This window comes from Aquila chrysaetos, chromosome 4 (genome assembly GCF_900496995.4).
Source record: "Aquila chrysaetos chrysaetos chromosome 4, bAquChr1.4, whole genome shotgun sequence".
Lineage (NCBI taxonomy): Eukaryota > Metazoa > Chordata > Aves > Accipitriformes > Accipitridae > Aquila > Aquila chrysaetos.
In genome coordinates, this window is record NC_044007.1 from 9,920,539 (window position 1) to 9,948,350 (window position 27,812).

General features: G+C 38.3%; 1 protein-coding gene across 1 annotated transcript in view; it reads left to right on the forward strand.

Moving 5' to 3' along the window:
* ADCY8 (adenylate cyclase 8) overlaps positions 1-27,812 on the forward strand; it is a 141,431-nt gene that overhangs the window by 81,051 nt on the left and 32,568 nt on the right. The window contains 3 exon segments of the mRNA XM_030012099.2: positions 3,237-3,507; positions 9,542-9,739; positions 24,680-24,780. Coding sequence (XP_029867959.1) covers positions 3,237-3,507; positions 9,542-9,739; positions 24,680-24,780 — 570 coding nt within the window.

The window sequence follows — 27,812 nt, forward strand, 5'->3', positions numbered from 1 at the left end:
TTGCTTTATATTGTATTTGCAAATGCAGGCCCCTTTCATCGTTCCCCATAGTAGACCTTTATACTAATATATATTCTTAGAATCAGCAGAAAATGAAACATTGCATGCTCTGAAAACAACTTCTATTCTCTGCATATGTCACCAGTGTATAAAATTGCAGAAAAAAGTTTCTTTCCCTGCTGCTTATCTCGCATGACAGCCCCAGATGACTAAGAAAGGTCACATGCTGCTTTGTTAACACGAGCTAATCAATCATCTAAGTTTCACCATTCGCACCTGCAAAAAGTATAGTTTATTACTGTTAATGTGTGCAAGTAGTACGGCTATTAATGAATAACCCAGAGAATGCACCACCTTGCTGTTGATAAAATGCCTGGCTAGGTTGCAGTCTATTGGAGCAGAGTGATTTCCACTCCTGTATATCAGTTTGCCAACAGAACAAAGCCTGTATGTGACAGCAATTCACTAAGTCCAGCAAAACAGTGATTTACGTCAGGCTTGCCTAGCACACAGAGCAGATTTAATAGAGCAGTTAAGTTTGCTTCGGCCTCTCCTTACTTCTCCCTGCTGCCAGCATTCAAATCCCCCTGCTTGCCACAATACTGAGATCATTCCCATTCCCAGAGCCGCACTGCGTTCCTCTGTTTCATTAGAAAAGCTGCCCTGGGCTTATGAATGGTCCTGCTCCCACAGTGTGAAAGAAGAGCAAAGATGAACCACAGCCCTTTCCTGAGTGCCCAGCGGAGGGAGGCAGCTCGCCTGCCTCGGATGGGAAGGATCCCTCCACCCAGTCTGGGGGCAGGGGAGAAGGGGCTCAGCTCTTCTCCTTGGAAGTTGCGTATCACCCCGAGAACTCATAAACATGGGTGATGCGGGGACAGACCGGCCCCGAGTGAAGGAGCACAAGCGGGCAGCCCAACTGTCGTGGAAGGAGGCAGTGGGGAGCACTGAGGAAAAGCAGTCATTTCTGGTTTTCTGAGGGGAAAAAAATGTCTCCACAACACCTGAGAAGGAAACCATGCCAGATCCTAGAGTGTTATTTCAGAGACATTCTTCTGCCAGGACCCCATCTTCTAATAGTCTTCACATGCTGTATCTAGGTATTAACCTATGGTGTTGAATTGGCATAAAACCTGCCTAATATTTAATTTTCCAGGAGGTATCAATGACAAGTATCATCCAGAACTTTGGGCCTGATATGTTTTTAAGAGCAGGACAGGCTATACTTTTTAACCTCAGTGCTCAGGTTCCCAATTTACTGTGTTTGTATAAAATTAGAAAGACATCATTCCACTGTATATTTTAAGTTTTTTAAGCAAGATGTACAAAAGGTGAAACCAGAAAATATTTTTAATCTACCAACTATTTATTAATATTTGGTCCATTTAAGGGTATTACATCAATAGCCAGCTCCACCCTCTAGTTAAAGCTGTTATCATTTCCATTGTAAAATCCATATTTCAGGGCTTTATAATACAATATTCCCAAATTATATTAGTTGAAACTCAGCACAAAGATAGTCACCGTGGCAACTAATGTATCACTTTCTTTTTCTTTCTTCTTTTTTTCCTTTTTTTTTTTTAAATTAGTACTTTACTTAAATCAATTTAGCCTATTTGGGTTTCTAAGAGCTAGGTAATGCATTGTCTTTCTGAAAGGTCATATGCTATGGTTTTAAAGTCCAGGCCAAAATTTGCTTATATTTGAAAAACACTTTTGCTGTTTTTTATTGTCAGTTTTACTGACATTTGACTGCAAAAGAGTACTGATCTCTGCAGACATCATAACGGCATGACTTCAGACCATGAAAGTTGTACAAAACCTTGTTGACTTCAGAGGGAAGCTAAGACAGGTTAAAAAATGGCTGAGAGACAAATTTTTGATCTTTTAGTTAGATACTGATATTTAATACTCCACCTAGACCCAGTTTGTGCCAAATTCTGATACTCCTGGGCATTTCACACTGCTTAAAGACAACCAGCTCTTTATTTTCTGGTGATACATGCACATCATACATGTACTTATAGCCTTTTACTCCATCAGTATTTTATGCAATTTAACTCTGTAGTGGCATCCTTTACGTTCCAGAAGAAAGTTCCCAAGGGGCATGCTAGGACCATTTCCTTCAGTGGAGACAAGCCAATTTGTGTCGTCTGAGAAAAATGCCTCAACATGTGTCATCAAGAAATTATCAAGAGTTTTAGCTGACTCTGAATTTTAGGAATCCATCTGCAAGTCTGACTTTTAGAAAGTGCCATGCATCAAAAGGTTGAAAAATAAACCAATTTTAATGGAGTCACTACATTTATTTGCTTGAGTTTGCTCAATGTCTAATGAACATCTCTTATTGCATTTATGATGCTGCATTATAAAGTATAGCATGGCTAACCATGTGGATGTGTTTTAGAGGTGTCTGCAATTTACCCTACATGTAAGAACTTGAAGATTTCTTAAAAATAAAGATAAGAAAGACCTACTTTTTTTTTTTTTTTTTTTTTTTTTTTTTACTTAAACTTCTTTCTGTTCTTCTCAAGCAGTCATAATTATGGTTAAGAAAGTCCAAATACCAAACACCTCCAGGTTTGGTTGGAAGACATCCAAAACCCTATTATGCTTTTGCAAAATCTGAGCTTTTTGTATGTCATCTCTTAAATTCAGCTTTACTTTTGCAAAAGCTTTTTAAAGTCATCACTTAGTCTTACCAGAAATTATCACCTCACTTGCATTTATATAGTTTCCCTATTTCCCTAATTCACTTCAGATGCAATCAGACCACTGATTTCAACTGTCTAAGCTACCTCAGCTAACTGAAGGAAATTAAAGATCACCACATAAGCTACTCTAATGCATACCATATATTTTCCTCTCACCATATTTACCTGAAGCGGCAATTTTCATTCACTCTGAATAGTATTATACTCAGGAAGGTCTCCCATTAAACTATTACTGTGAGCAAAGGTATCAGGTGTGAATATCAAAATGTTTTCCCTGTGACAGGACTTTGTGCATTCATGAGATTCTACTGATGAGAACATGTCTTGAGAGTATTTGTCCCCAAATGAAGCTCATGTTTGTTGAATACACTATTTAATTTTCTTTATAGAAATCATCATATACAATAGAAACCCTTCTGTTTATCCATCATGTTAAAAATGATACAGAGTTCATAAACTCCTTCTTACCTACGTATACTAGAGCACAATCAGTATTTGCTACTACTTATTTCACTTATGCAGGAGAATTCACATCTCCAAAGCCACTCTGGACTGCCTGAACGGGGATTATAAAGTTGAAGAAGGGCATGGCAAAGAGCGTAATGAATTCTTGAGGAAACATAACATTGAGACTTATTTAATTAAACAACCTGAGGAGAGTCTGTTGACTTTGCCTGAAGATATTGTGAAAGAGGCTGTCAGCTCCTCTGACAGGAGAAACAGTGGAGCAACATTTACCGAAGGATCCTGGAGCCCTGAACTTCCATTTGATAACATAGTGGGAAAACAGAATGTAAGTCAAACTTCCTTTAATGTCATCAAGTATGAATGCATGCTTGAATGCATTTCAATAATGGAAGCCGCAGAGGAGACAAATTCATCTTTAACCTTTATTCTAACACATACTGTAACAGCAGAGGACTAAACAAATTGTTTCAGGGCAGAAATAAAACAGGTATCCAAACTTGGGAAATGCCAGGGGACAAGAGGTTTTGAGGATTTTTTCCAACTGAAATTAAATACTACTCAGCTTAGTTTTAATTAAACCAGTCCATAAAGAAGTAAATCAAAAGTAAAGCTAATGTTACTAAACTAGCTGGGACATTCTAGCCAGGGTGTGATCTCATTGCATATCTTCACTGCACTGCCATCAAAGTAAAGGGATGAGTGAATGGACGTTTTGCCAGAGGAAAAAGCATAGTGTAGGTTATTGGTATATAGGGGAAAGAAAAAAAATCTACTTTACAAAAGCACCTTGTGAAAACAGTTTGTCCATTCTTCACTTTTTTTTCTTTTTTAATAAAAAAATATTAAAACCTTAGATTCTAAGACATAATTAAGGTTCACTAGCAGGTGAGTTAGACTCTAAGGTCATGCATAGCTCAATAGAAACATGAGATAATAACAACTGCTTCTGATCAGATCTTTTTGAAAAGCACTGCATGGCTAATTGCTAGCACCCTGGGAACCAGCAATTCTTGTACAGTCATAAAAATCACTTTGTGAAATCTGCTTGCTTAGAGGTATTAAAGATGGAAAGGTTAAAATGCCCTCAGACACCACTCTTTTCACTGCATTTGAAAGATTGATGAGGCTTTATGAAACAAGGTCAGCTGGAGCTTTTCTTCCATTTTTCTGAGGGATCTGTAATGACATGACATATCCTTTCTTCTGCTGTACATCCTTAGTCCTACTTGTCTGCACTGTCTGTTGAACTTCAGGCGTTGTGTGGAGGTCTTGCTTTGTCAACCGCCTTCTGCTTCTTACAAATCTGCTCAGAAGTGATAAGCCTTCACAATCAATCAGCCCATGCTGGTGTCTTCGTCTCTTCAAACTGAACTGGAGCATGGCATAGTTTGCTGTTATATAAACCACCTGTTTTATATGTGTTCTATACATCTGTGTATCTGCATGTACACTGCCTTTTAGTATTCTCTGTATTTTGTTGACCTGTCTCTATATTCTCATTTCATTAGGAATAGAGGTATGGGTGCATGCTGCTGTGAATTATCTTCTGATCTCTCTCTGTTTCTTCTTCTTTCCCTTTAAGACATTTCAATTCCTGTAGCCCAAAAACCCTATGCGGAGTAGGCTATCTTTTTGTTGATCATTTTCTCAGTTAAACTTGACCTTGATACTACCAAAGACAAGGAATGAAATAAAGGACTAATGTTTTTATTCAATTATTAAACAACTTCCACCCAATAAACTAGTAAAAAGTCCATGAAAATCATTGAAATAGGTATAACTGAACAGTTGTTTTAAAGCAGATTTTTGTCTTATGGCAATAAACAATCCATTTTTAGAATAGTTTCTCACTGTTTTTTTAAGAACCTGGTTTTGTGCTGGAAATAACTATAATTTTATATTACACAGTTTTACAATAAGCTTCTTGGTGGAGACAAGATTTTAAAAATCTGCTATTCCATATGTGATTAAATTATTATGTAATTTTCAATTTTAAAGTTGAGACAATAGTCATTACTGCTCATAAATAATGTATTTCAGCTGAAAATTCAAATGGTAGATTTAAATTACACTAAGATATAGTAACTTTTTCCAGAGTTGTGTCAGTCTTAGACAGAATAAGCATTTAATAGCATTAATTATGCAGGTTAAAAGTCACTGGCAGCAGCAGACCTTGAGAACCCAAGTTGCAGCAACCCAACAATGAATCACTCCAAATGTTTGAATATTTGCCAATAACATTTAAATTATTTCTTTACCCAATGTAAGTTACAACAAAATTTGAGCAACTCTGATCACAGGTGTCTTACTTTTACTTGTAGTTATGCTAGGAAGAATACGAAATGGCAAGGTCTCTGGTGAGCTCTCTTGCCAAACTCAAATTCATCACAATCCATATTCTTCACCTCAGACTAATTTTCTGTGGGCAGCCTAAGTCAGCGAATTGAAGTCATGTTAATATGAGTAAGGAACAGAATAACCACTCTTTATGCACACAGTCACAGACATTAATAAAAGCTACATGTGTCCACAGCACATTTAGCTCCATGTGCCTTGGCTCTAATGGTAAGATAAGCCAAGGATGCAAATGCCTGCTCTGAAATTCAGACCATGCACAATATGGATGGAGTTTTCTGCTATTGAAACAAGTGTCTGGGCTTCTTTCCTAAAGCAAAGGAAGTTGGACAGAAGTTATTTTATGTTAAGAGAGTGGGGGCCTTCTCCTTTAAAATAAATTAATAGCAGATGAAGTTGGATTTCTTCATTGGGCCTTACAAAAGAAGTAGCTGAAAGCATAATATGGTCACTGTGCGTGGTGCTGGAGGCACCTGGTGGGCCTCTAATGATATGAACTAAGAAAAAACCATATTAAAATGTCTGTGTCTTGTATAAGCATATTTTAGTGGTAGCTGCAATGACTAGTAACAGTTATCACAAAAATTCCCCTTAAAGACTGCCAAGATGACAGACAAGTATAAACAACAGGGTGGAATTCAGTTCAAAACCAAGGCACCTGCATTTGTGAATCTACTGACTGTCCCAGGTGTCGATCTCCCACACAGCTCAGCTCCTAAACGCAAGGGTCTAGTGTTACTTGTGGTGCTCTAGGGTGCCTGAGACATCCATATGACGAGGGGCTTATAAAAGACCTGTGATGATCTAGACTATCAGTTAGAAGCCAGGTAAGAGACTCTGATGTCTCAAATACTGCTAAACACCTATGCTGAAATACACTGAGCAAGAGCTTAATTTAACTTAACTGTGGCTGTCTCTTGCAGCTTTTGATACCCTAGCACACTCCAGCTGGTCCCCACCACTGACCAGCAGTGCATGGGCTTCCCATAGGTCTTGTGCCACATCTCCTAGCTCCAGACTGTTGTCCAGGATACCCTAGGGCGTCTCAGCTGACCATAGCTGCATATGACTGGCCAGCTGAAAGTTTCCAGAGTGTATATTGCCAGTAATAGAAGCTTAGACACCAAGCACCTAAACACCTTCATTTAGGTGTCTTCCTCTTGAACCAAATCCTACCTGTATCCTGTCTCTTTAAACATATGACTTTGTATTTCCCTATTTCCCTCCAAGACCTGGTGTTAGCAGTATGAAAAAAATAATTTAAAACCTTCCTAGAGTTTTCTAAATGGCAATGATTAAAAATTTCCCTTCTTGTTGAGGTCAGGATGTTTGGACTTGCTGCATGAAAACTTTACAGGAAGTAAGTAAAATCTAATCCCAGCCACCTTTTTTAAATCTCTGTAAAATATCTTTAAAGTTGGAGTTTTATTATTTGTTTGGTTTAATTCATCCTACTTTTAGTCTCAGATGCAAGTTTGGCTGGGCTTTTTGCTCACAGAATCTTGTATGTGTTCCTGTATGATGAATGGCTACTGTCGGCATCAAAGTTCAAAAGCCCATTGTATCTTACAATCCACGATTGTATCTTCCATACAGCTGTTCACAAAAGTGTAGGCACAGTAACAGGGAGAACCAATATTTCTTTACGTCAGCATAACACAGTCTTAAAAGATGCAGAGCAAAGAGGGGGATACAGAGACAAAATGTGATTAGAACATATTCTTGGGACAATAATTTGTGTGATATTTTTCATTATTGTTATTACTAATTACAGGAAAGCGGTTGTCTTAGGTGTATGTATGGGTGTGAGGGAGAGATGACCACTAAACTTAAATATGAATTTCCTTGTTATCCTCTGAAAATAAATGCAACTTCCAAGTCCATTTTTGCACCAATACTACTGGCACCGTTGCCATAGTGGTGATATTATGTCATGTCCATCTACCATGAATTGTAAACCACTTCATACATTCAGCAAGAAGACAGTTCTTCATGTTAATGAAATTTTAAAATATAATTTGAAGCAAAATTTAGTCACTTACTAGAATGAATTGAGATCATTCTCCTCATGTAATTAAAACACAATGCCCAACTAAAACATTAGGGACCTTGTCCACCCTCACTTCTAGTGGAGATACAGCAATATGAACTAATTCTAAGGAATTAATGCACATAACAACATCTGACACGATCTTGTCCTTTAACAGTGACTTCAGACTCTCTTGTAAGAATTCAGCCACAACAAACTGATAATAAATTTTCTGCATAGCTCAGTTTAAAAGTGATAGGAATACCTAAAGCAGTACCTTAGTGTGTATTAATACTGTATTTATCCAGTTGACTCAATGGATTGTTTACCCGGAATTTGTCTCTAAGCTTAGAGTTTACACTATAGCTCCAAGGCTGAGATATGGATTCAAGCATATCTGAAACTTTAGTATGAGAAGAGAAACTAGTATGAGAAAAGTTTCCTTGATTTTTTTTTTTTCCTCTAAATGTTGATGATACTGATTTTCTGAAGGGAAAATGGGGAGATTTGAGTAGAGTGGTTTGCCAAACCTTCTCTACTGAAGTCCTTTCTCTACTAAAGCAAACAGGAAGATTGCTTTTCACTTCAACAGAGAGAAGATTTCAGTCCTGATACCCTTTTCTGCCTATTTATTGGGCTCTTAAGTTACTCATCAAATGATGGAAGACGAGAAAACAAGATACTATCTGTGACTATGGAGTCCTTGGACTTTATTTTAGGACTGCAAAGAAAGTTGTCAATTGGGGTTTGACAGTGGGTACCTGAGACCCTTCCTGTGTTTTAATGTGCTGGCCAAGATTCATTAGAATGCAATTGTTGACTATCCATTGAATATGAACAAGGGAAATCTCCCTATATCATTTGCTGTACATAATCCCATGATCTAAAAGAATTGGCTTTCCAGAGAAATCTAGTGATAAATGCATCCCAAGCTCCTTTTCCCAACAATGCCCAGTGGGGCATATAGCAGAAGATTTTTTCAGAAAGGACTTACAGGATAACTTTTTTGAGCAGAAGTGTATTTCTTGTCCATAATAATTCTGAAATGTCTTATGCTGTGATGTATGAAGGTTTATATCCTTTCCATTCATTAACATTTCTTAACCCTTGGGAATATCACAGGTAGTAGAGTTTATTTTCCCATTCAAATGGAAAAGTGCTGCTTCACTGTGGTTTGTGTCATGAAATGATACCATGAAACTGGACTGAGTTATTCTCTTTATGAAAGCAAACTCCACCTCTTTCCTGAAGGTGAAGCACCCTTCATACTATCTCCGCTAGCTTTCCTTTGCGAAGCTGTGCAAAAGTATTTTCTTTTTTTTTTCTTTTGATTAGTCAATGAAATACCAAAGGAATAATGCATTTGAGAGAATATAAAATAACAATATGAATTACAGTTAAATTAATTCATATAGCCTAACTGTAATCTAAAGTGGCTGAAATATACCAGTAGTGAAGAAGAACGTATTATTTGAAAACCCATGCTGAGGTAATCAGAAATGTCACCTTCTTCACTCCTGCCTAACTGATCTGTTCCTTAACTACACACATCCAGTATCTTTAAGATCAAGAAAAACATCATTACTCCTGTTTTGTGACTTCTGTTTTCTGTAGCTTCTGTTCGTAGTTGCTAAAACACACCACTGAGTTAGAAACCCTGCTGAGATTTTGGTGTGTACTCCCCTCATGCATGCTCTAATAATTAATCAGCAGAATCTGGAAAGGGGAGTACAGTCCTAGTGTTCAGTGCAGCAGGAAACCTCCTAGTCTGTATAAAAGAAGGCATTAGAGTACTCCCCCTAATGTACTGTATGTGTTTAGTGGAACAGACTTCTTATTTTACACTTCTATAGATTTCATTGAATGAATTGCATGGAATGCTGTAATGGTTTGCAATGCAACATGATCTAAAACATTGCATTTTTAACCCAAGGGGACCAGCAGGTTTATTCTGTTTGCATGTGCTTTCCCCTAGACTCTGGCTGCCCTAACAAGAAATTCAATAAATCTGCTTCCAAACCATCTTGCACAAGCTTTGCATGTCCAGTCTGGGCCTGAGGAAATTAACAAGCGAATAGAGCACACCATCGACTTACGGAGTGGCGATAAATTGAGAAGAGAGCATATCAAGCCTTTTTCACTGATGTTTAAAGACTCCAGCCTGGAGCATAAGGTAGCTGGGTCTTGGTAGCTGCATTATTTGCAACTCAAATTGTAATAAATGTCCACTGAAGTAGAGAAGCTGTAGGTTCTAGCTTGCATTGGTTTTTTTCTGGTTTTGTTTTTCTTTTTCATTTTGTTTCAGTTTTCAAAAGTTGCAACTGAGCTAGAGGTCTTAATAGACAGTGTCATGACGGAGGTGTTATAATGCTGCAATGATTACATTTCATTGTTGGAAAATGCCTACACTGAGCAAACTGCTTCTGAGAACAACAGCCATTTGCTGGGTTTCGTTTGCTGTCTAGTACAAGCAGTTTTCCATCAGATGACAGGTTGCTTTGGCACAAATGGTGATTGAGCATATTAATAAACTGACACTTCTATTCAAAACATATATCTATATTTATATAGATATGTTTCTTTCATTTAGTCATAGGATGCATCTGATGTCTTCTAGGCTGCTATGTTTGTTTCAAATCAAAACTAATTTGTCAACTCTTTGTTTTAAACATCCTTTCTTAACAGCTGCCTCTAAGAGGTAAATATTGTTCATGTCTTTGCTGCTTCTCAACAGCAGTATGATCTCACTAATTTCTATTTCAGTCAACATTCAGATGTAAGTTCTAAGTTAAAAAAGATAAGGCAATGGGAGAGTTTTCCTTGCAAACTGATGACATGGGGTGGGGTTGCACAGATCTCAAATTATTTCATTGACTTGTATGCTATTACAATGCAGCAACAGCAGGTCTGCAATAGGATGTGCACTTAGACTGGAAAGAAAGAAAAATAATGGGGAATTGCAAGCATGGAGGCCCACTTCTCCATCATCGCTTTAACCTGCACTGGAAAACAGACTTTTTTTACTTGACTTATGGGAGACCAGTCCTCAGGTGGTATCAGTGGTGAGAGCTTAATGAAAACCACTGGAAAAGAAAAATTCTATTTCAAGTATATTTAAGCCCTTATTTCACAAGCAATCCTGCAGAAGGAAAAGGAAAGGTTCACTTAAAAAAAAGAAAAGATTCAGTTTTACCATGAGGGTATTTATGACACTGAGAGACAAGGTAGAATCCCCAAAGCCAAATTAGCCACTGCTGCTACAAGAGAAGATATGAAGATATTTCTTTCAGTGCAGACATTGTGCAAAGCTGACAGGGACCCAGGAAGTGAAATCCTAGATTTCTGATATCCTGTGAATTACCATCTAAAGGCCTCAAAGTAACGAGTAATCTTTAATCTTTTCAAGGCACAAGGTCAAAAGATAAGGTGAAAAAAGTGTAGACAAAATAGCATTTAACCTAGAAGGTGAGGGATGGTATATTAAAAATTTTTGTGCAAAAGAGGAAACAGCCTGATCACAAACAACTTGCTGAATGAGCAAGCTAGTCAATGGTTCACCTAGTCTTACATTACTATTTAATAAAAACGATACCTGAACATGGGCTGGAGTAAAGGGACACTGCCCAGAATCAGATCCTATATTCAGAATATAAATTTTCTTGTCATTTTAGACTTCACAATTAGCAACCACAAGGAAAATCTGTACAGAAAGGGTAGATGTTCATTTAAATGCAATTTAAGCAGGAGGGGAAGAAAAAACCCCATGCTCTAATCCATCACATTACATAGGTCAGTTTTTAAATATTAATAATGTTTTGAATTGCATCTGGATGACAAAAAATCTATTTAAAATTCAACATTCTGAGAAATTTTGATACATTTTCTTCTCAGTATGACATTTCCAATGACAACCTGTGCTGCAATGCTTAGAAAATGGAGCTTTCATTCAATATTTCCTTATGTGCTAGTCCCAACCAGTAAGCGCAGGCAACCCAAACACAAAATCCTTCCTGTAAACTGGATCATAGATTCATAGAACCATAGAACGGTTTGGGTTGGAAGGGACCTTAAAGATCATCTAGTTCCAACCCCCCTGCCATGGACAGGGACACCTTCCACTAGGTCAGATGGCTCAAAGCCCCATCCAACCTGTCCCTGAACTTCTGGACTGAATCTTCTTTCTGTCCTCTAAATCGGGCTGGGGTTTGGCATTACACAGGAGTAAAGTTTTAAAAAATATCAGCACTGTTTTACTTGCTCTGGTTCATCCACCTCCAACAGGTGGTTAGTTGCTGGTCAGTAACTTTCTTGCTTGTGTTCAGGGTGCTGGGGCACGCACTGGTGTGCTCAGAGAAGGGTGGGCAATGCACCAGGATGCAAAGGGATAATTCGGATTAAGGAAAGATGAATCAGTGTCCTCATCATTATAGGCAGGGGCAATGTCACGTGGGACAATGTGGGAAATGTCCCTTCCCTCTTTGTTTGCCTGTGCATTAACTACATGTTTGTCCCAGTAGACTTAGTGTTAAACCATAGTCTACAGGCAGTCATGAAAAAAATAATGTGTGAACCATTTTGCTACACAAAGTAGGTATTTCCTCCATGTTATCTTATATTACTATTACTTTCTCCTTTCTTCCTGCCCATTTAGGAAACAAAACAAAACAAACTCAGATTTAAATTGGAGCCTTATAAAGTTATTTCAGAAGCCTTTTCCCTTTGCTCTCCCCTCCTCTAACCTATCAGTCTGGAATTATGCTTTCTTCTAGTCGTTAACATTTTGCAACTGCTTACATGACCTTCTACATCAGCGTCTTGAGCTGCTCCCTGCAGCATTGCTGAGCAAGTAGACAGTCTGTGTCTATGGACCTCCCATCTCACACTGCCGTTTCCATTTGCTGCCACTTAGCTGTTCAGACCCGTGGCAGCTTCGAGTCAGAGGTAGCTCTGAAGTAAAGTAACTTTCCTATGTAAAAGCTTGTGCCCTCACATTTAGCCATCACACTTTCAGGCAGCGCTGGCATCTGCCTAATATTTCTTTTAACTGTAAGTACTTCTCGCTCCAGACTTTACAGTTATTCAATAGGCAGAACAACCAGTACCCATAGCTGACATCCCATCAAGAAGTGTTACGTTAACCTTGTTCAATAAGAACTGTGTTAATAATGCTCTGTACCTCAAACCCCAGAGAAGTGAGTAACCATATGAACAATAAACTATATTTCTTCCTCCTGCATTAGTAACAGGACTACCATGCTGTGGGATCATAAATCTTTTGGGGTGACTTGAATAGATCTGAAATGTCATGCTGGACTTCTGTTTAAACAGTCTGGGTTGTTTCGTGTTTTTTTTCATTATAAAACAATTGCAGACAGCAGATTTATGCTAGCAATGAAAGTGCCATTTTGCTTCCTTTAAGGTTTCAAAAGGTAAAAAAAAAAAAATAATTTCTGGAATCAGCATGCCCAAAACTACCATGGGAGCTAGCACATCTCCTGGTTTACAATCATTTAAACGACTGGTATGTCACAGCAGTTTAAGCCATTGGTACATCTTCCCACTCCTCTCTTATCTCATTGCTCTGTGTTCTTCTTGGTGATAGAATAATTGTAGATTCCACAGCAAGGAGTAGCGGTGGCATTAGCAAATGGGTTATCTCCGTGAGGCAGTATATATATTTCCACATGAATTTTGTGATACTTCATTTTTCAGAGGATTTGTGCAGGATCCACAGCTGGTATATTTTATAGATTCTTTACCCAAATGGATTAGTCATTACTAACCTGTATTTCACTCATTAGCATTCGATATCTCATTTAGAGACTAATTCACTCTCAATTTTGCTAGAGGTTATTTTCACAAATAGGATGTAGGCAGATAGAGCAAAAGACTCATCACAGGAGAGTACTTCTAATTGTAGCACAAAAATACACTAAGGGTTTCCAAATATGTAATAGCTCATAAGGAAAATCTGATACTACTTTAGATGATTTCCAATAATTAAAAGATATCATCATGATGCTCCACATTAATAGCAGTGACTTGGAAATATCAGTACCATGTACTTTTGTACAGGATAAAGCATAGTAACAGGGCAGGGAATTTTACATGCTGGTAGGGTTTTTGTTAAGGAAAGATTCCAATGCAAAGATTCATATAAAGATATTCTATGTCTTCCTGCATATTTGTATTGGGATCATAAATCAGACTGGGCTTAGAGGTGAAGTGTCTACATATTTTCTGTGAGGTGAGCACACTTAAAATATCAAAAGGGCTTTGAATTTCATAGTACAGGTTTTCTTAGGCCAAATATTGGACCTAAATACCTGAGTTTCTGCTTCAGAATTTCTGATGAGTGAGATTAATAGAAATCAAATTAGTAGGAAACAAACTTTGCCCTTCCTGCATGCTGTATCCTTGCAGACATGGGCCTCGCCTCTTTCCTTCAACCCAGAAACTTCCATTGGCAAGAAGGTCTGTAGGAAACACTTGGCAAACTCTGGGCCTGTTCAGCATCTTCTTTTCTGTCATTGGTCAACAACTGGATCTGTGTCTACTCTTTGGTCTTCTCAGGAGTTCATCCATCCCTTCTGCCTTGGGCTTCCTGATACATATTCTGCCTCTCCCCTGTACTGCAGAAGCTTTTCCAAAGGCACAAACACCATTGCTCTGAAGAAAAAAAAAAACAAACACAGTCTCTCTTTTCATCCATAAGGTCCTACCAGAGTCAAAGACCAGCAGTGGGGATAAAACCAAACCCCCTCCTCCCCAGCACACAAACGCTTTCTCTAGGTGAACATATAAAGCCTGTTGTATTACCGTACGGTACTCCCCTTTCAAAGAGCCCCGGGAAAAGAGAGGAGAGGTGGGGAATAAGCAGCATTACTTGGCAGAGAAAACCTGCCCTTTCTTACGCAAGCTCAGTTTCAGCTAGCTGGCTCCCGCAACAGCGCAGGCAAATGGCTCAAGTCCCATGGGAAGCAGGGCGAGCCTTCGCTACGCCATGAGCAAGTCATGCCAGCGCAGGTAGGTCTGTGGGATGTTGCAGCTAAGGTTTTCATTGCAGAGTAGGTCACATCGCGATTCTTCCCACCACTCTATGTAGCTCTAGTTGGCTACATGCCTCTCCATACTTATGGAAGTGCCTTGAGGCTTAGTCTATCCTTCAATTAATTCTCCAAGTCATTAAGGGGTGGACTGCTACAGAAGTGCTACGTTTATCATTAGTGTTTGTGCTGCCTCTGAGATGCTAACAATTTCTCATCACAACATTGTTACTGATTAGACCGCAGCATTCATCCTTTTGACATAATGCTCAACACAGCAGGCAATTCCATGTTTGTGTTTCATTCAATTAGTTTGCTATAATTTCCCTAAGGAACAGTTGGAATTTCATGTTATATTTTAAGGAACGTACCTTTCTTTTTCCCTTTGGTTCTTTTTCTACCACAACCAAAAAAAGCCCTGGTCCATTATTTAAGTGGACTGATGCAGTTCCGTTTTCCTGCACATGAAATCAGGGTCAGAGGCTCTGTGCTTCCAGCAGCAAAATGGAGTTGCCTGTGAGCACTATCGAAAATGATGTCAAAGTGATACTGCTTCTGCCAACAGCAGGCACGGGGTATAATCACAGCAGAGGAGGAGTCAAAATGAGGGGTGTCAACAAATAATCCCCCTCTCTAACTCATAACAAATGGGAGCAGGGAAGAGAGAAGCCTTTTTCCCATTTCAGGAGCTTGAGGTTGTTTTGACCAGCTGTTTATAACTAAGATGAAGTCCCTAACGAAGGTCCATGTAGTGAATATAGGCTAAGTCTAGATAGGATCTTCCTTCAAGAGCAGATTAGCTATAAAATGTAGTTCATAGCTGAACTTTCTCAATGTATGCTCCTGATACATTTCTTAATTGGTTGTAATTTTTCTCAATTATAATGCTCTCTAGGCATTTATAATTGCAGTTTGCTTTATTTCCAGATTGCTGGAGAAAGTTTCTGATATCTGATACCTCTTTGACTCTGATTTCCTTTTGTTCTGCATGTGTAACTCTTAGAACCTGCAAAACCACAGAAGATTAAATAAAATGGAGTTATTGCTCAGAGGAGGAAAAATGACTGGGGCAGGCATCTGTGGGATTTTTTTATTAGGTGAATAAAATTTAGTGGCATCAGTATAGGATAAAAAGGTTTACAAAAAAATATGTCTATGGACCAATCTTCATCTGCTGTAAACAATTGGAGCTTAACTGACTTAGCAGTGATAGATACCAGCTGAGGACTTGGGTAAGGTTTCCACTTGAACTGATCCACCGTGATTCACCGATGTATCCATTACTCCTTTTCTTGGTAACGCCCGTAAAAGGGGAACCTGCTAGCATTTTCAGTGGTTTGATATGATGTAGAAAAATATTTCTGCAATAAATCATAATGTTACCGAAAAGCTCGGAATGAAGAACTTATCAACACCAATTTAGTGTAGATAAGCAGACACTTCTTTATTGACGGCCGGGTGCGCGGGCGAGTCCTCTCACGAACCACGCACACCTGTCTTCAAAACAATACACCTTATATTAAGACTTATCGATACATATTCATTAGATTTCCAAGAAAAGTTATACATATTCATTAGATTTTTGGGAAATCATTAGCATATGTGAATATCTTTTACGCAGGCGTAGTGAAGGTCTCTCCGAGGCGTGGTAAGTCTTGGAGGCGGGTAGCTTTTGACCAGGAGGTGTGTTTTGGTATTATAATGAAGTAAAGTTCGTCTAGAGTTTATGATTTCTTCATCGATGTTATGGCAACAGGTGCAATCCATCCTTTTTGACAGTAGCTATGCAGTTATCTCTAACGGCTCTAGCCAGGGACCTTCCAGGAGCCTTGTACTGCACATTCTATCTTTGGGGATCGGCCGCTGCGTTCCAAACAGGCCGTTGTCAGGTAACGTACTGACAACTCTTACACCACCCCGTTGTCAGGTATTTCTTTATCTGTTCTCTAAGTTCTAAATGTTCCTACTAGATGATTTTAGCCAATTTCTCTGGCCTTGATACGGGGCTATACAGGGGATTTCACAGCAGACACTGGTTGGTGGTTAAATATATAAAATACAACATACATATGATTTTGCTAAAATATTAAAACTAAATATGATTAATTCTAACTAATAACAAATTAATACAAATCAGTAACATTTCCCCCCTTTGAAAGTGTTGAAAATTATTTCAATACTTTCACATCATCTATCTAATATTTATTTATTATTATTCTGAGAGTCAATATTTGTTTCGGTATATACTGGTGGTGGACTGCATTCTGGTGGAACAATTGGAACCTTTCTCATGATCATGCAATTTACTGTAATTCTATTGGTAAATTGTTTCTTCAGACATTTTTTTCAGGAATGCTAATCAATTGTTTTGTTTCTACTTGTCTTTTGTTCCTGATTATCAAATCAGTCCAGGTTTCTACTATATCATTATCTGCTGAACTAATATAAAAGAACAAACACAAACAGATATGAAAAATTAGACATGTTTCAGAGTCAGTTTTAAAGTTTTTGGATCCCGGCTAATAATTTTCATGGAGTAGGTGTTTTCTTCACTTGAATGTAGTGTATCCAAACATCTGATTTTGTAATTCTAATAGCTTGTAAGGTGGTTAACAGTATCTGGAAGGGTCTTTTTCAATGTTCCTGCAGGGTTCGGAAGTCCACGTTTTCACATAGACATAGTCTCCTGGTTGTAAGTTATGCACCGAACTTCCAGGGATAATGGTCTATTCTACACCACTGCTCTCCGAATTGCAGTCAAAGTTTTTCCTAAGGAAAGCAAATAGTTATACACATCTTGTTTTCTTTTACCTGCATGTTCGGGTTTGGTTCTGGAGATTCATAAGGTTTCCCATAATAATTCATAAGGACTGACTGAGGTTCCACTCTTTGGCTGTATTCTGATTCGTAATAATGTCAATGGAAGTGTTTGAGGTCATTTTAAATTAGTCTCTTGACAAATTTTGCTTATTTGTCTTTTAAAGGTTTGATTCATTCTTTCTATTTCCCACTGGCTTGTGGCCTCCATGGGGTATGCAAATCCCATGTGATACCCAGAATTTTGTTAACATTTTGGACCACTTCTGCAACAAAGTGTGGACCTCTGTCAGAAGAAATTCTAATAGGAACTTTAAACCTTGGAATTATTTTCGTAGTAACCATTTTACTACTTCTTTTGTTCGTGTGGAACGACAGGGAAAAGCTTCTGGCCATCCTGTAAAAGTATCAACTCACCAGGATGTACCGATACCCATTCTGTCTAGGTAGTTCTGAAAAATCTACTTGCCAATAATCTCCAGGCTCTGTACTAGATTTTATTCGACCCTTTGAACTTTTTCTGATTATTGGATTATTTTTCAAACATACTTCACATTTTGCAGTTATTTTTTTTTAGCTATTCTAACATTCTGAGTGATACCACTTGTTTTTGTAAGGAAGTTACTAAGGCCTTTGTTCTCCAGTGACACTCCTGATGCTTTGTTTGAATTATTTTCTCATCAAAAAGGGTGGAACTACTACTACTGTCCTTTAGGTGTTACCCACCATCTGGCTAGGTTTTTCTTAGCATTTAATAATTGACCTAGCTTATCATCTTCCTCTGAGTATTTTCGTTTTTCTAGGGAGAGTTACTGTTTTGGAGGGAATTAATGCTATTTGCAATGCTCGTTTTTTGTTACCTTTCTTTGTTGGTCGGTAAATTATTTCCAGTGATTTTCTTTGTGTTTCTAATTTGATGTGTTTTACAGTGTATGATTGTTACCTGATCTGGTTTCTGAACTGTTTGTAATAATTGTAAAATTTCATCTTGGTGTTTAATATTTGATCCCTGGGAGGACAATAATCTTCTTTCTTTCCACAATGCTGCATGGACATGTACCACTCAAAAGCATACTTTGAATTGTCCAAATATTTACTTTCTTCTCTTCACTTAGTTCTAAAGCTCGAATCAAAGTAATAAGTTCTGCTTTCTGAGCTGAGGTGGTACTTGGCAATGCTTCTGTTTCTATAACTGTGGTGTCTGTTGTTACCGCATATCCAGCGTATCGAACTCCTTGTTCTACAAAGCTGCTACCATTGTATACAGTTCCCAGTCTGGTCGCTCCAATGGTACATCCTTCAAATCTTCACGACTGGAATAAACATACTCAATAGCAGCCAGGCAATCATGTTCCAATTGTCCTTCTTCCTGTATGGAACTTAAAAACACAGCTGGATTTGCCAGGTTAGTTGCTTTTAAAATTACATCATCTTGTTAAGTTAATATTACTTGGTACTTCATCATTCTGCTCGGAGATAGCTAGTGTCCCCCCTTTTGTTCTAGAACAGTTTTCACCATGTGTGGGACATAGACTGTTATTGTTTTTCCCAAAGTCAATTTCCGAGGTTCTTGTATAATCATCACTGTTGCAGCCACTGCTCTAAGACAATTTGGCCACCCTTTACTCACTGTGTCCAGTTGTTTGGAGAAGTAGCCAACTGGTCGTTTCCAGCTCCCCATCTTCTGGGTTAACACACCAAGTGTCAGGTGTTGTCTTTCATGAACGAACAGCTGAAAACCTTTAGTTAAATCAGGGAGGCCTAAAGCAGGTGTAGACATTAAAGCGCGTTTTAACTCTGTAAAGGCCCTTTGCTGTTTTGGACCCACACAAAGGAAGAGTTCTTTTGGGCCTCATATAACAGTTTAGCTATTAGACTACAATTCATGATCTAAAGACGACACCACCCTGCCATTCCCAAGAACGTTCTAAGTTCATGGATATTTTTCGGCTCAGGTATACTACAGATGGTTTCTTTGCGATTTTTCTTAATTGTCTCTGTCCCTTTTGAAATCTCAAAGCCCAGATATATCACAGTTGACATGCTATTTGGCTTTTTCCTGGATACTTGTACCCATTTAGTCCCAGAAAATTCAAGACATCAATGGTTACCTGTATGTAGGTAGATCTTTCTTCTGTAGCAATCAATATGTCATCCACATATTGTAGAAGTAAATGTTCAGGCCTTGGTTTGTCCTGTTTCCAGATTTTAAGCTCTTTTGCCAGCTGGTTTCCAAAAATTGTCAGGCTATTTTTAAATTCTTGGGTTAGTCTTGTCCATGTCAGCTACATCTTTTGCCCAGTTTCTGGATTTTCCCATTCGAAAGCAAACAACTTTCTGCTTTCCTTCTCCAAGGGTATGCAAAAGAAAGCATTTTTTTAGATCAAGCACTGTAAACCACTGATGAGTCTCCTTTAACGCTGTTAACAATGTATAAGGATTTGTAACCACAGGATATATGTCTTTGGCTATTTGATTCACTGCTCTCAAATCTTGCACTAACCTGTATTCTCCCGAGGGTTTTCTAACTGGTAAAATAGGAGTATTATATTCAGATTCACATTCCTCCAAAATTTTATACTTCAAAAATTTGTCAATCAATTTCTTTAACTCTTGTTTAACTTCTGGTTTAATTGGGTATTGTTTAATTTTTACTGTTCTTGCATCTTTTTTTTTTTTTAGATCTCTTTTTTTACAGGTGCTGTTAATTTTGATTTACCAGGAATATCTGTTTCTCACACTGTAGGGATCACTGCAAAATCCACCTCTGGTGGAATTTCTTGCTCCTCCACTTTTTCTTGTATCATTAGGATTTCTCTGTTTTTGACTCAGGTATCTTCAAAAAGAGTTCTCCTTTCTTAAAAACAATTTGTGCATTTAATTTAGATAACAAATCCTTCCTAACAAGGGTATCGGGCATTCTGGTACATACAAAAATTCATGTGTAATTATTTTATTTCCAAATTTCATATCCAGAGGTTGCAGGAATGGTCTGTTTTCTTCTTTCCCTGTTGCTCCTACTATGTTTGTTGTTTTTGTTCTAATTTTCCTTTACAAGTATTTAATACCGAAAATGTCGTTCCTGTATCTATTAAAATTTGACTTCTTTTTCTCTCAGCTTAATTATAACCAGAGGCTCAGCTGGGTTCCCCTCCGTCCCCTTCATTCATCCAAAACTATCATTCTGGCTACCTTCTTTTGAATATTTCCTCTGAACACTGCACATTTTTAGGACAATCTTTTCTCCAATGTCCTTCTCCCGACACAAAACACACTGATTCACTCCTAAGGGGGTGTTAAAATTCTGATTGCTAAAATTCATAAATTCTCTCCGTCCACTGCCACTCGTCGTCTTCTTCTACCTCGTCCTCTGTCTGTTTCCTGTCATTAAGGCCAGTAATCTATTTTCTCTATTTTTCCTTTCCTCTTTTTCCCTGTTATTATATACTTTCCATGTTGTCTCCAACATTTTATTCAAACTCCTTGAATCCTCTCCCTCCAGCTTCTGAAGTTTCTTTCTTATGTCTGGTGCCGACTGCCCCATAAAAATCAAAGCCAACTGTATCTGAGCCGCCTCTGTTTCTATCTTAAATCAGTATATTTTCTGGCAGCTTCCTTCAATCTTTCCAGAAACGCTGAGGGAGATTCATTCTTATCTTGTCTCACCTCATATAATTTAGACCAATTCAAAGATAGCATGTTTAACTCCATATAAAATCTATTTCTGATACCGACTCAGCCTTTCTTATGTTCCACGTTATTTGGATCCCACTGCGGATCCCCAGACAGAAAATTCTGTTCTAATGTTCCACCTATTGTCCACTCAATACTGCCACTTCTGCCTGTGCTTTGCCAGTTTTTAGTACCATCTGCTTTTCTGTATCATCCAAATTATCCAAGATCACCTGTAAATCACTCCAGTCTGGATTCTGCGTTTAATTATAGTATCCACTACTCTGCCAACTCTCTCAAGATCTTCTCTATATACTCCAGCTGCCTGCTTCCAAGCCATCAAGTCCACAACCAAAAAGGGCACTTTTACATACACTGGTCCATTGTTACTAACTCCCTGCCTCAAGGGAGCTATTGTTTGTGCCTGCTGTCAGGTTCTTCGAGAAATGGGGGTATGAATCACAACTTCAGACGGTCCTTCCCCTGTATCCTCTATTCCACTGCTTTCTGTTTCTTCCATCTGTTCCCTATGCTCTCACCCCCAATTCCTTCCTCTCCTGGGAGGGGATATATCCAACTCTGGCCCTTCATCCTCTTTGGGGGCAATATCACATGCCAGACAACATTTCTTCTCTTTCTTATTATCAAAAGTTATAGCCATTACTAAATTGTCCCTACTAACTAGCTTGCACTCATTCTGCCAATCTTGTCTCTGCCTTAAGTAAAAAAAATAAATCCACATAAGGTACTTCACTCCATTTCCCCTCTCTTCTACAAAACAACATTAACTGCAGAATGGTGTTATAATTCAGTGTCCCATTCACGGGCTACCTTTCCTGATCCTCTAATGTATACAGAGGCCACCAATGATTACAATATTCAATCATTTGATTTTTACGTAAATCATCATATAATTCACCCTAATGTGCCAACAAACATCCCAACGGAGATGTTTTCGGTATCTTTCCATCAGTGGACAAATTTCCCATACTCTTACTCTTAAATAATTTGGCAAATGCCATTATGTTTATACCCAATACTAAATATCTATTAAATATATAACAAATATCAAAATCAATAATCAATTGTCAGATGTTAAATACCAAACCAAATACCAAATGCCAAATATCAAATACAAAGTTTCAAATACCAAATACATATATCAAACACCAATATTAAATAAATACAAATAACAATTGTTGCCAGGTAATGGAGTCCACCTACTTGCCTAGGGCACGGACAAAGCCGACTTCCCTAAGCAAGAGTCATAACCAATATCCCCTGGCAAATTATTAACCAGCAAATATATTCACACTTTATAACTTCCAACTTCAATAAGAAACACTACAATCGTTGCCAAGACTCACTTCATGCTCAATTGCACATCCCACACTTACAACACTCACGATACTTCCAAGTACACAATATATCTCACTTTTTTTTCCTTTTTTTTTTTTTTTTTTCCTTTTTTTTTTTTTTTTTTTTTTTTTTTCCTTTTTTTTTTTTTTTTTTTTTTTTTTTTTTTTTTTTTTTTTTTTTTTTTTTTTTTTTTGTTTTTTTTTTTTTTTTCTTTAGAATTTGGGACTCAAACCCAAAATTTCCAAAATGCTTTTGAAGCTGGGACTCTAACCCAGAATCCTCAAAAGTTGTGGGACTCTAACCCACTCCCAAATTGTCCAACCCAGCAATAGCTTTCGCTTATGTCTTACGGGCAGACGCCTAGGCTTCTACTTCCTTCAGGATCCTTTTGTCCAACCTTGCGCAGCTTTCGCCGCGTCTGACAGGCAGACGATACCGGTGGGACTCTAACCCACTCGGGGGACTCTAACCCCAAACAATACCGGTGGGACTCTAACCCACTCGGGGGGACTCTAACCCCAAACAATACCGGTGGGACTCTAACCCACTCGGGGGGACTCTAACCCCAAACAATACCGGTGGGACTCTAACCCACTCGGGGGACTCCAACCCCAAACAATACCGGTGGGACTCTAACCCACTATCCTTATATTTAAAGAAGTGTCTTACCAAAATCCAGGGGACGTCGCAAAGAGCCTTATGGATCGGGGATCGATGGGTATCCCCGAGAAATCCTCGTGCCGGCAGGAACCGATCGGTCCCCGACTCCTCCGGTCTCTCTCAGCGAGGTCCCATCTGGGTCGCCAAAACTGTTACCGAAAAGCTCGGAATGAAGAACTTATCAACACCAATTTAGTGTAGATAAGCAGACACTTCTTTATTGACGGCCGGTGCGCGGGCGAGTCCTCTCACGAACCACGCACACCTGTCTTCAAAACAATACACCTTATATTAAGACTTATCGATACATATTCATTAGATTTCCAAGAAAAGTTATACATATTCATTAGATTTTTGGGAAATCATTAGCATATGTGAATATCTTTTACGCAGGCGTAGTGAAGGTCTCTCCGAGGCGTGGTAAGTCTTGGAGGCGGGTAGCTTTTGACCAGGAGGTGTGTTTTGGTATTATAATGAAGTCAAAGTTCGGCTAGAGTTTATGATTTCTTCATCGATTTTATGGCAACAGGTGCAATCCATCCTTTTTGACAGTAGCTATGGCAGTTATCTCTAACGGCTCTAGCCATGGACCTTCCAGGAGCCTTGTACCGCACATTCTATCCTTAGGGGATCGGCCCGCTGCGTTCCAAACAGGCCGTTGTCAGGTAACGTACTGACAACTCTTACACCACCCCGTTGTCAAGGTATTTCTTATCCTGTTCTTCTAAGTTCTGAATGTTCCTACTAGATGATTTTAGCCAATTTCTTCTCTGGCCTTGATACGGGCTATACAGGGGATTTCACAGCAGACACTGGTTGGTGGTTAAATATATAAAATACAACATACATATGATTTTGCTAAAATATTAAAACTAAATATGATTAATTCTAACTAATAACAAATTAATAACAAATCAGTAACAATAATAATAATGTACCTGCAATGGTCTTTTACACAATACTACCTTCATTTTCTCCTTGGAGAGTGCCCATATTGCCAAGTTTCTGCACAGCCTCTGGATAAGTTAGGATACAGAGATCATGACCCACATCCCAAATAATCACGGAATGTCCCAAACTATGTACTTTTCTTAAAAAATAAAAATAAATAAATAAAACAGAATGGCCTCAATTTGGCAAGCATGGAGGCACCTCTGTGACATCATGCATGCAGAGTCGCGTCTGACTTCAGTGTTTGCCTTCAGGTGAGGAAACCCATGGTTCCTCTGGTTAAGCTATTAAGTATTTAGTATTCTGCTCAGCAGCACAAGCCCCTAGTATCTACCTGGAAATTTTTAAAGCAAATAATTTTGAAAGAGTGGCAACCAAGTAAAACAACTTTGTATTGCAAATTACAGAGTTTTGCTCTCTTGGATAAAGTGTTTTACCAGCTTATTAATGATTTATTTGTTGTGTTTCATTTCTAAAAATAAATTCAGGTTTATTGATACATTAGCTCTTCCTGCTAATTTCTCTAAAGTCTCCTATATGCATCAGTATTTATGAAACTACTACATGGGTTAACAGCTAATTTACTCTTTTTTTTTTTTTTATTCTAGTATTCCCAAATGCGGGATGAAGTATTCAAATCAAACTTGGTGTGCGCCTTTATTGTTCTTGTATTTATCACCGCTATCCAAAGCTTACTTCCCTCTTCCAGGTAAATACAGAAATATATCTCTTTATATCTGAAGGCGCTCTTGGGGAAACAGCGGGATAACATTTCTAGGAGTGATGTGGAATGAACCAATAAAATCTGCTTGTTCCCCAAAAGTGTTCAGAAATATTTTTTCACTTTTTTCCCCCGATATTAACTACTTTAGTATCACATTATCTGCAGCTACATGTTTTCATGTGAGACAGTAGCATCTACTGACATTATGTCATTATGTTTTTAAGCAGAACTCCCACTGTCATAAGTGGGAACTTTGCGTTACAAAAGTTTGACACAATATGGCCTGCTGCTTGCAGTGTTGAAGTAAAACATGATCCAGACTTACAGAGCTGCCTCTTTGCTAAGTGACTGGTAATCAGCTTGGGAAACAGTGGTTGTTTTGGTTTTGTTTATTACGTGCTACATAAGAAAATTGTATTGTTGTGTTTTGTTGCTGATGATATGTATTACCCAGCTGGGGAAAGCAAATCTTGTGCCATGAAGAAGAAGGAAGGAGGTAGTCTGGTAGATCTTTTCTCACTTCTGCTTTTATCTGAGGCTGACCAAGAACAACTTCCTGTCAAGGTGATGAAAATGTGACATAGCTGAGACTTCTGTGTCCACGTGTTTCACACAGTCAAACCCATCAATTGGCATTTTTGTCTACTATTTAATAGTGAGAACATAAGAGTGTGTACAAGGACTAAGGTCAGTTTTCTAGCATCATAGCAGAGCCAGCAGCACATGACTGCCACTAAAACATGCCCCTGGTCCCATTTGGTCTTTGGCAGAGCAAGTGTTAAAATGGAAATGCCCAGATGAACATAGTTCTCAGGTGGTTTCTAACACTGAGATGAACCTTAACTTATGGATGCCTGTAGAATAACCTTGAAAATACCGTATTTGTATAAGAAATAAGACATTTATTGTGTTACAGTCATGCAGCAATATTTCTTGGATCATCTCTGGAAGACCTGGCTCACCACTTTTATGTCTGAGAATAGCAAAATGGTGGTTAGAAGCAGGCAGGCAATGGCACTCTGCAGCAGTGGCGTTCCATATATTTTGTAGTTCTCAGCTGGGAAAGTACACAGAGTACTACCTGACCTTCTGCTGTTCCTTATGTGCTATATTACCCTAGTACTAATAAGTTTGTTTGCTTTTTTAAAGTTCTTCTCCCAATACACATCCAAAATTCTTCACTTCTGGTAGTGTTCTTTTTACTTTTTTCTTAGTATGTGGAAGATTTATGGTTCTTATTAATGGAACCTGTTTTCCAAAAAGATTTCTGCTGCTATATCAATCACTGCTATACCAGCAAAAAAAACCATGGCTTTTTTCCTGTCTGCACAGATTCATCTCTATTAATTCTCGTGAGGGTGTCTAGTGCCATTGCAATTAGGGGAGAAAGAGTCATATAAGCACATTGCCTGCAGCTGTCTCACTTCTTGGTTTCCCGTCTTGCACAGTAGTCTTGTATTTTCCCCTGTGCTTCAGAAATGCTCTGGGGACTATTTTGTCACTGAATGTTAAAGAGGCCGTAAATATAAATACGTTCAAATAAAGATTAGATAAATTCCTACAAGATAAGATCAGCAGAGGTTTTTAAACGAAAATATGGAACCTTGGCCTCAAGAGTGCCCTTAAAGGTTGATTGCTGGAACCTGGGAAGATATTTAGGGAGAGGATATTTACTACTATCCCTTTTGTGAGAGAAGATTTGGAGCCACATGGATGCTTTATGGCAGTTCTTATGTTCTTTGAGGAACTGCAGATCACAGTCAAGATTTGAGAAGGGACATTTTGGTCTTCATTTTTCAAGTTCTGATACTCTGCTTCAAAAAATGTGTTTCAGTCTTAAAAAACATGCCTGTTAAATGAGCAGAGGTCAAGAGCTGAGCAACCCTAAAATAACAGGATGAGGGGTTTTGAGTGAGAAGGTTTCAATATGCTTAAATGTATTGAATGAGGAAATAATCTGGAAGTTCAGATTTCCTAAATTCCAGTTCTAAAAACAATTCAACATATAAGCACATGAACATGCTATCACAAAGTTAGGCAGGATTTGGATTCAGAGAGTCTTGGAGATAACTTCATGCTCATCTGTTATACCTCTTGTAGATATCAGAGAAGATACAGTGGAAAAGCATGGACATCATTTCCATGGAACAATTAACAAACTATAGTTCACACTCCTCATGGTGACTTACCCATTTCCTAACACCACACTTAAGTGTCTTTCAATGAATGCTTCAGAGCTCTGTTGAACAAGGATGGAATTTTATGTTTGCTTAAGTACATATTTGAATATTTTTCTGAGCTGAGTCTTTTGGGGATTTCTGGAAATTTGGTGAAAGAAAACATTATTCAAGTCTTCGTAAAACATATCTTACTAAGGATCTTCAGGGATTTTCTCACATAGGTTGTCTTTGTGTGTTAAAGAAGGGAATCATCTTTCTATTATTGCATCTACTGTGTATCGGAGTTTCAGAATTTTATCTCAGTTTATATCTGTCTCCCGTAGGATAAATATTTGATCCATTCATACGTTTCCCTGACAGGGCAGGCACACCACTGAATTTAAAAATCTTTGCAATAGTTTTCATTCTTTGAAATATTGAGTTGGGGAAATTACTCTGACATAAATTAATGCCATATTTCTGCTGTAATTATCCTCTATGAAGCCATTAAGTTACATTGCCAACCTTACAGTGATTCATCTTCTCCATCTGAGAGGCCTGGGAGTTTGATTAATTTCCTGCAATGAACTTTCTATATGCTCACATGAGCAATAGATCATACTAGAGTAGACTGCTGAACTACTCTTATTTCTGTTAGTTTTTCACTGGGTTATTCCTGTGAGGGGAGAAAACCAGGTTTCAAACCGTTGTTCATTTAAACATCTGCATCGTCTGTTTTACGTAAGTTTTCCTTCTGGTTCAGCCCTTGATTTGTGACTGTACACAAGGAAGAGGGAAGGCAAAAGCTCCATTTAAAACTTCATTTGATCTTGACAGTAAGGCAACCCCTAGAAAAAA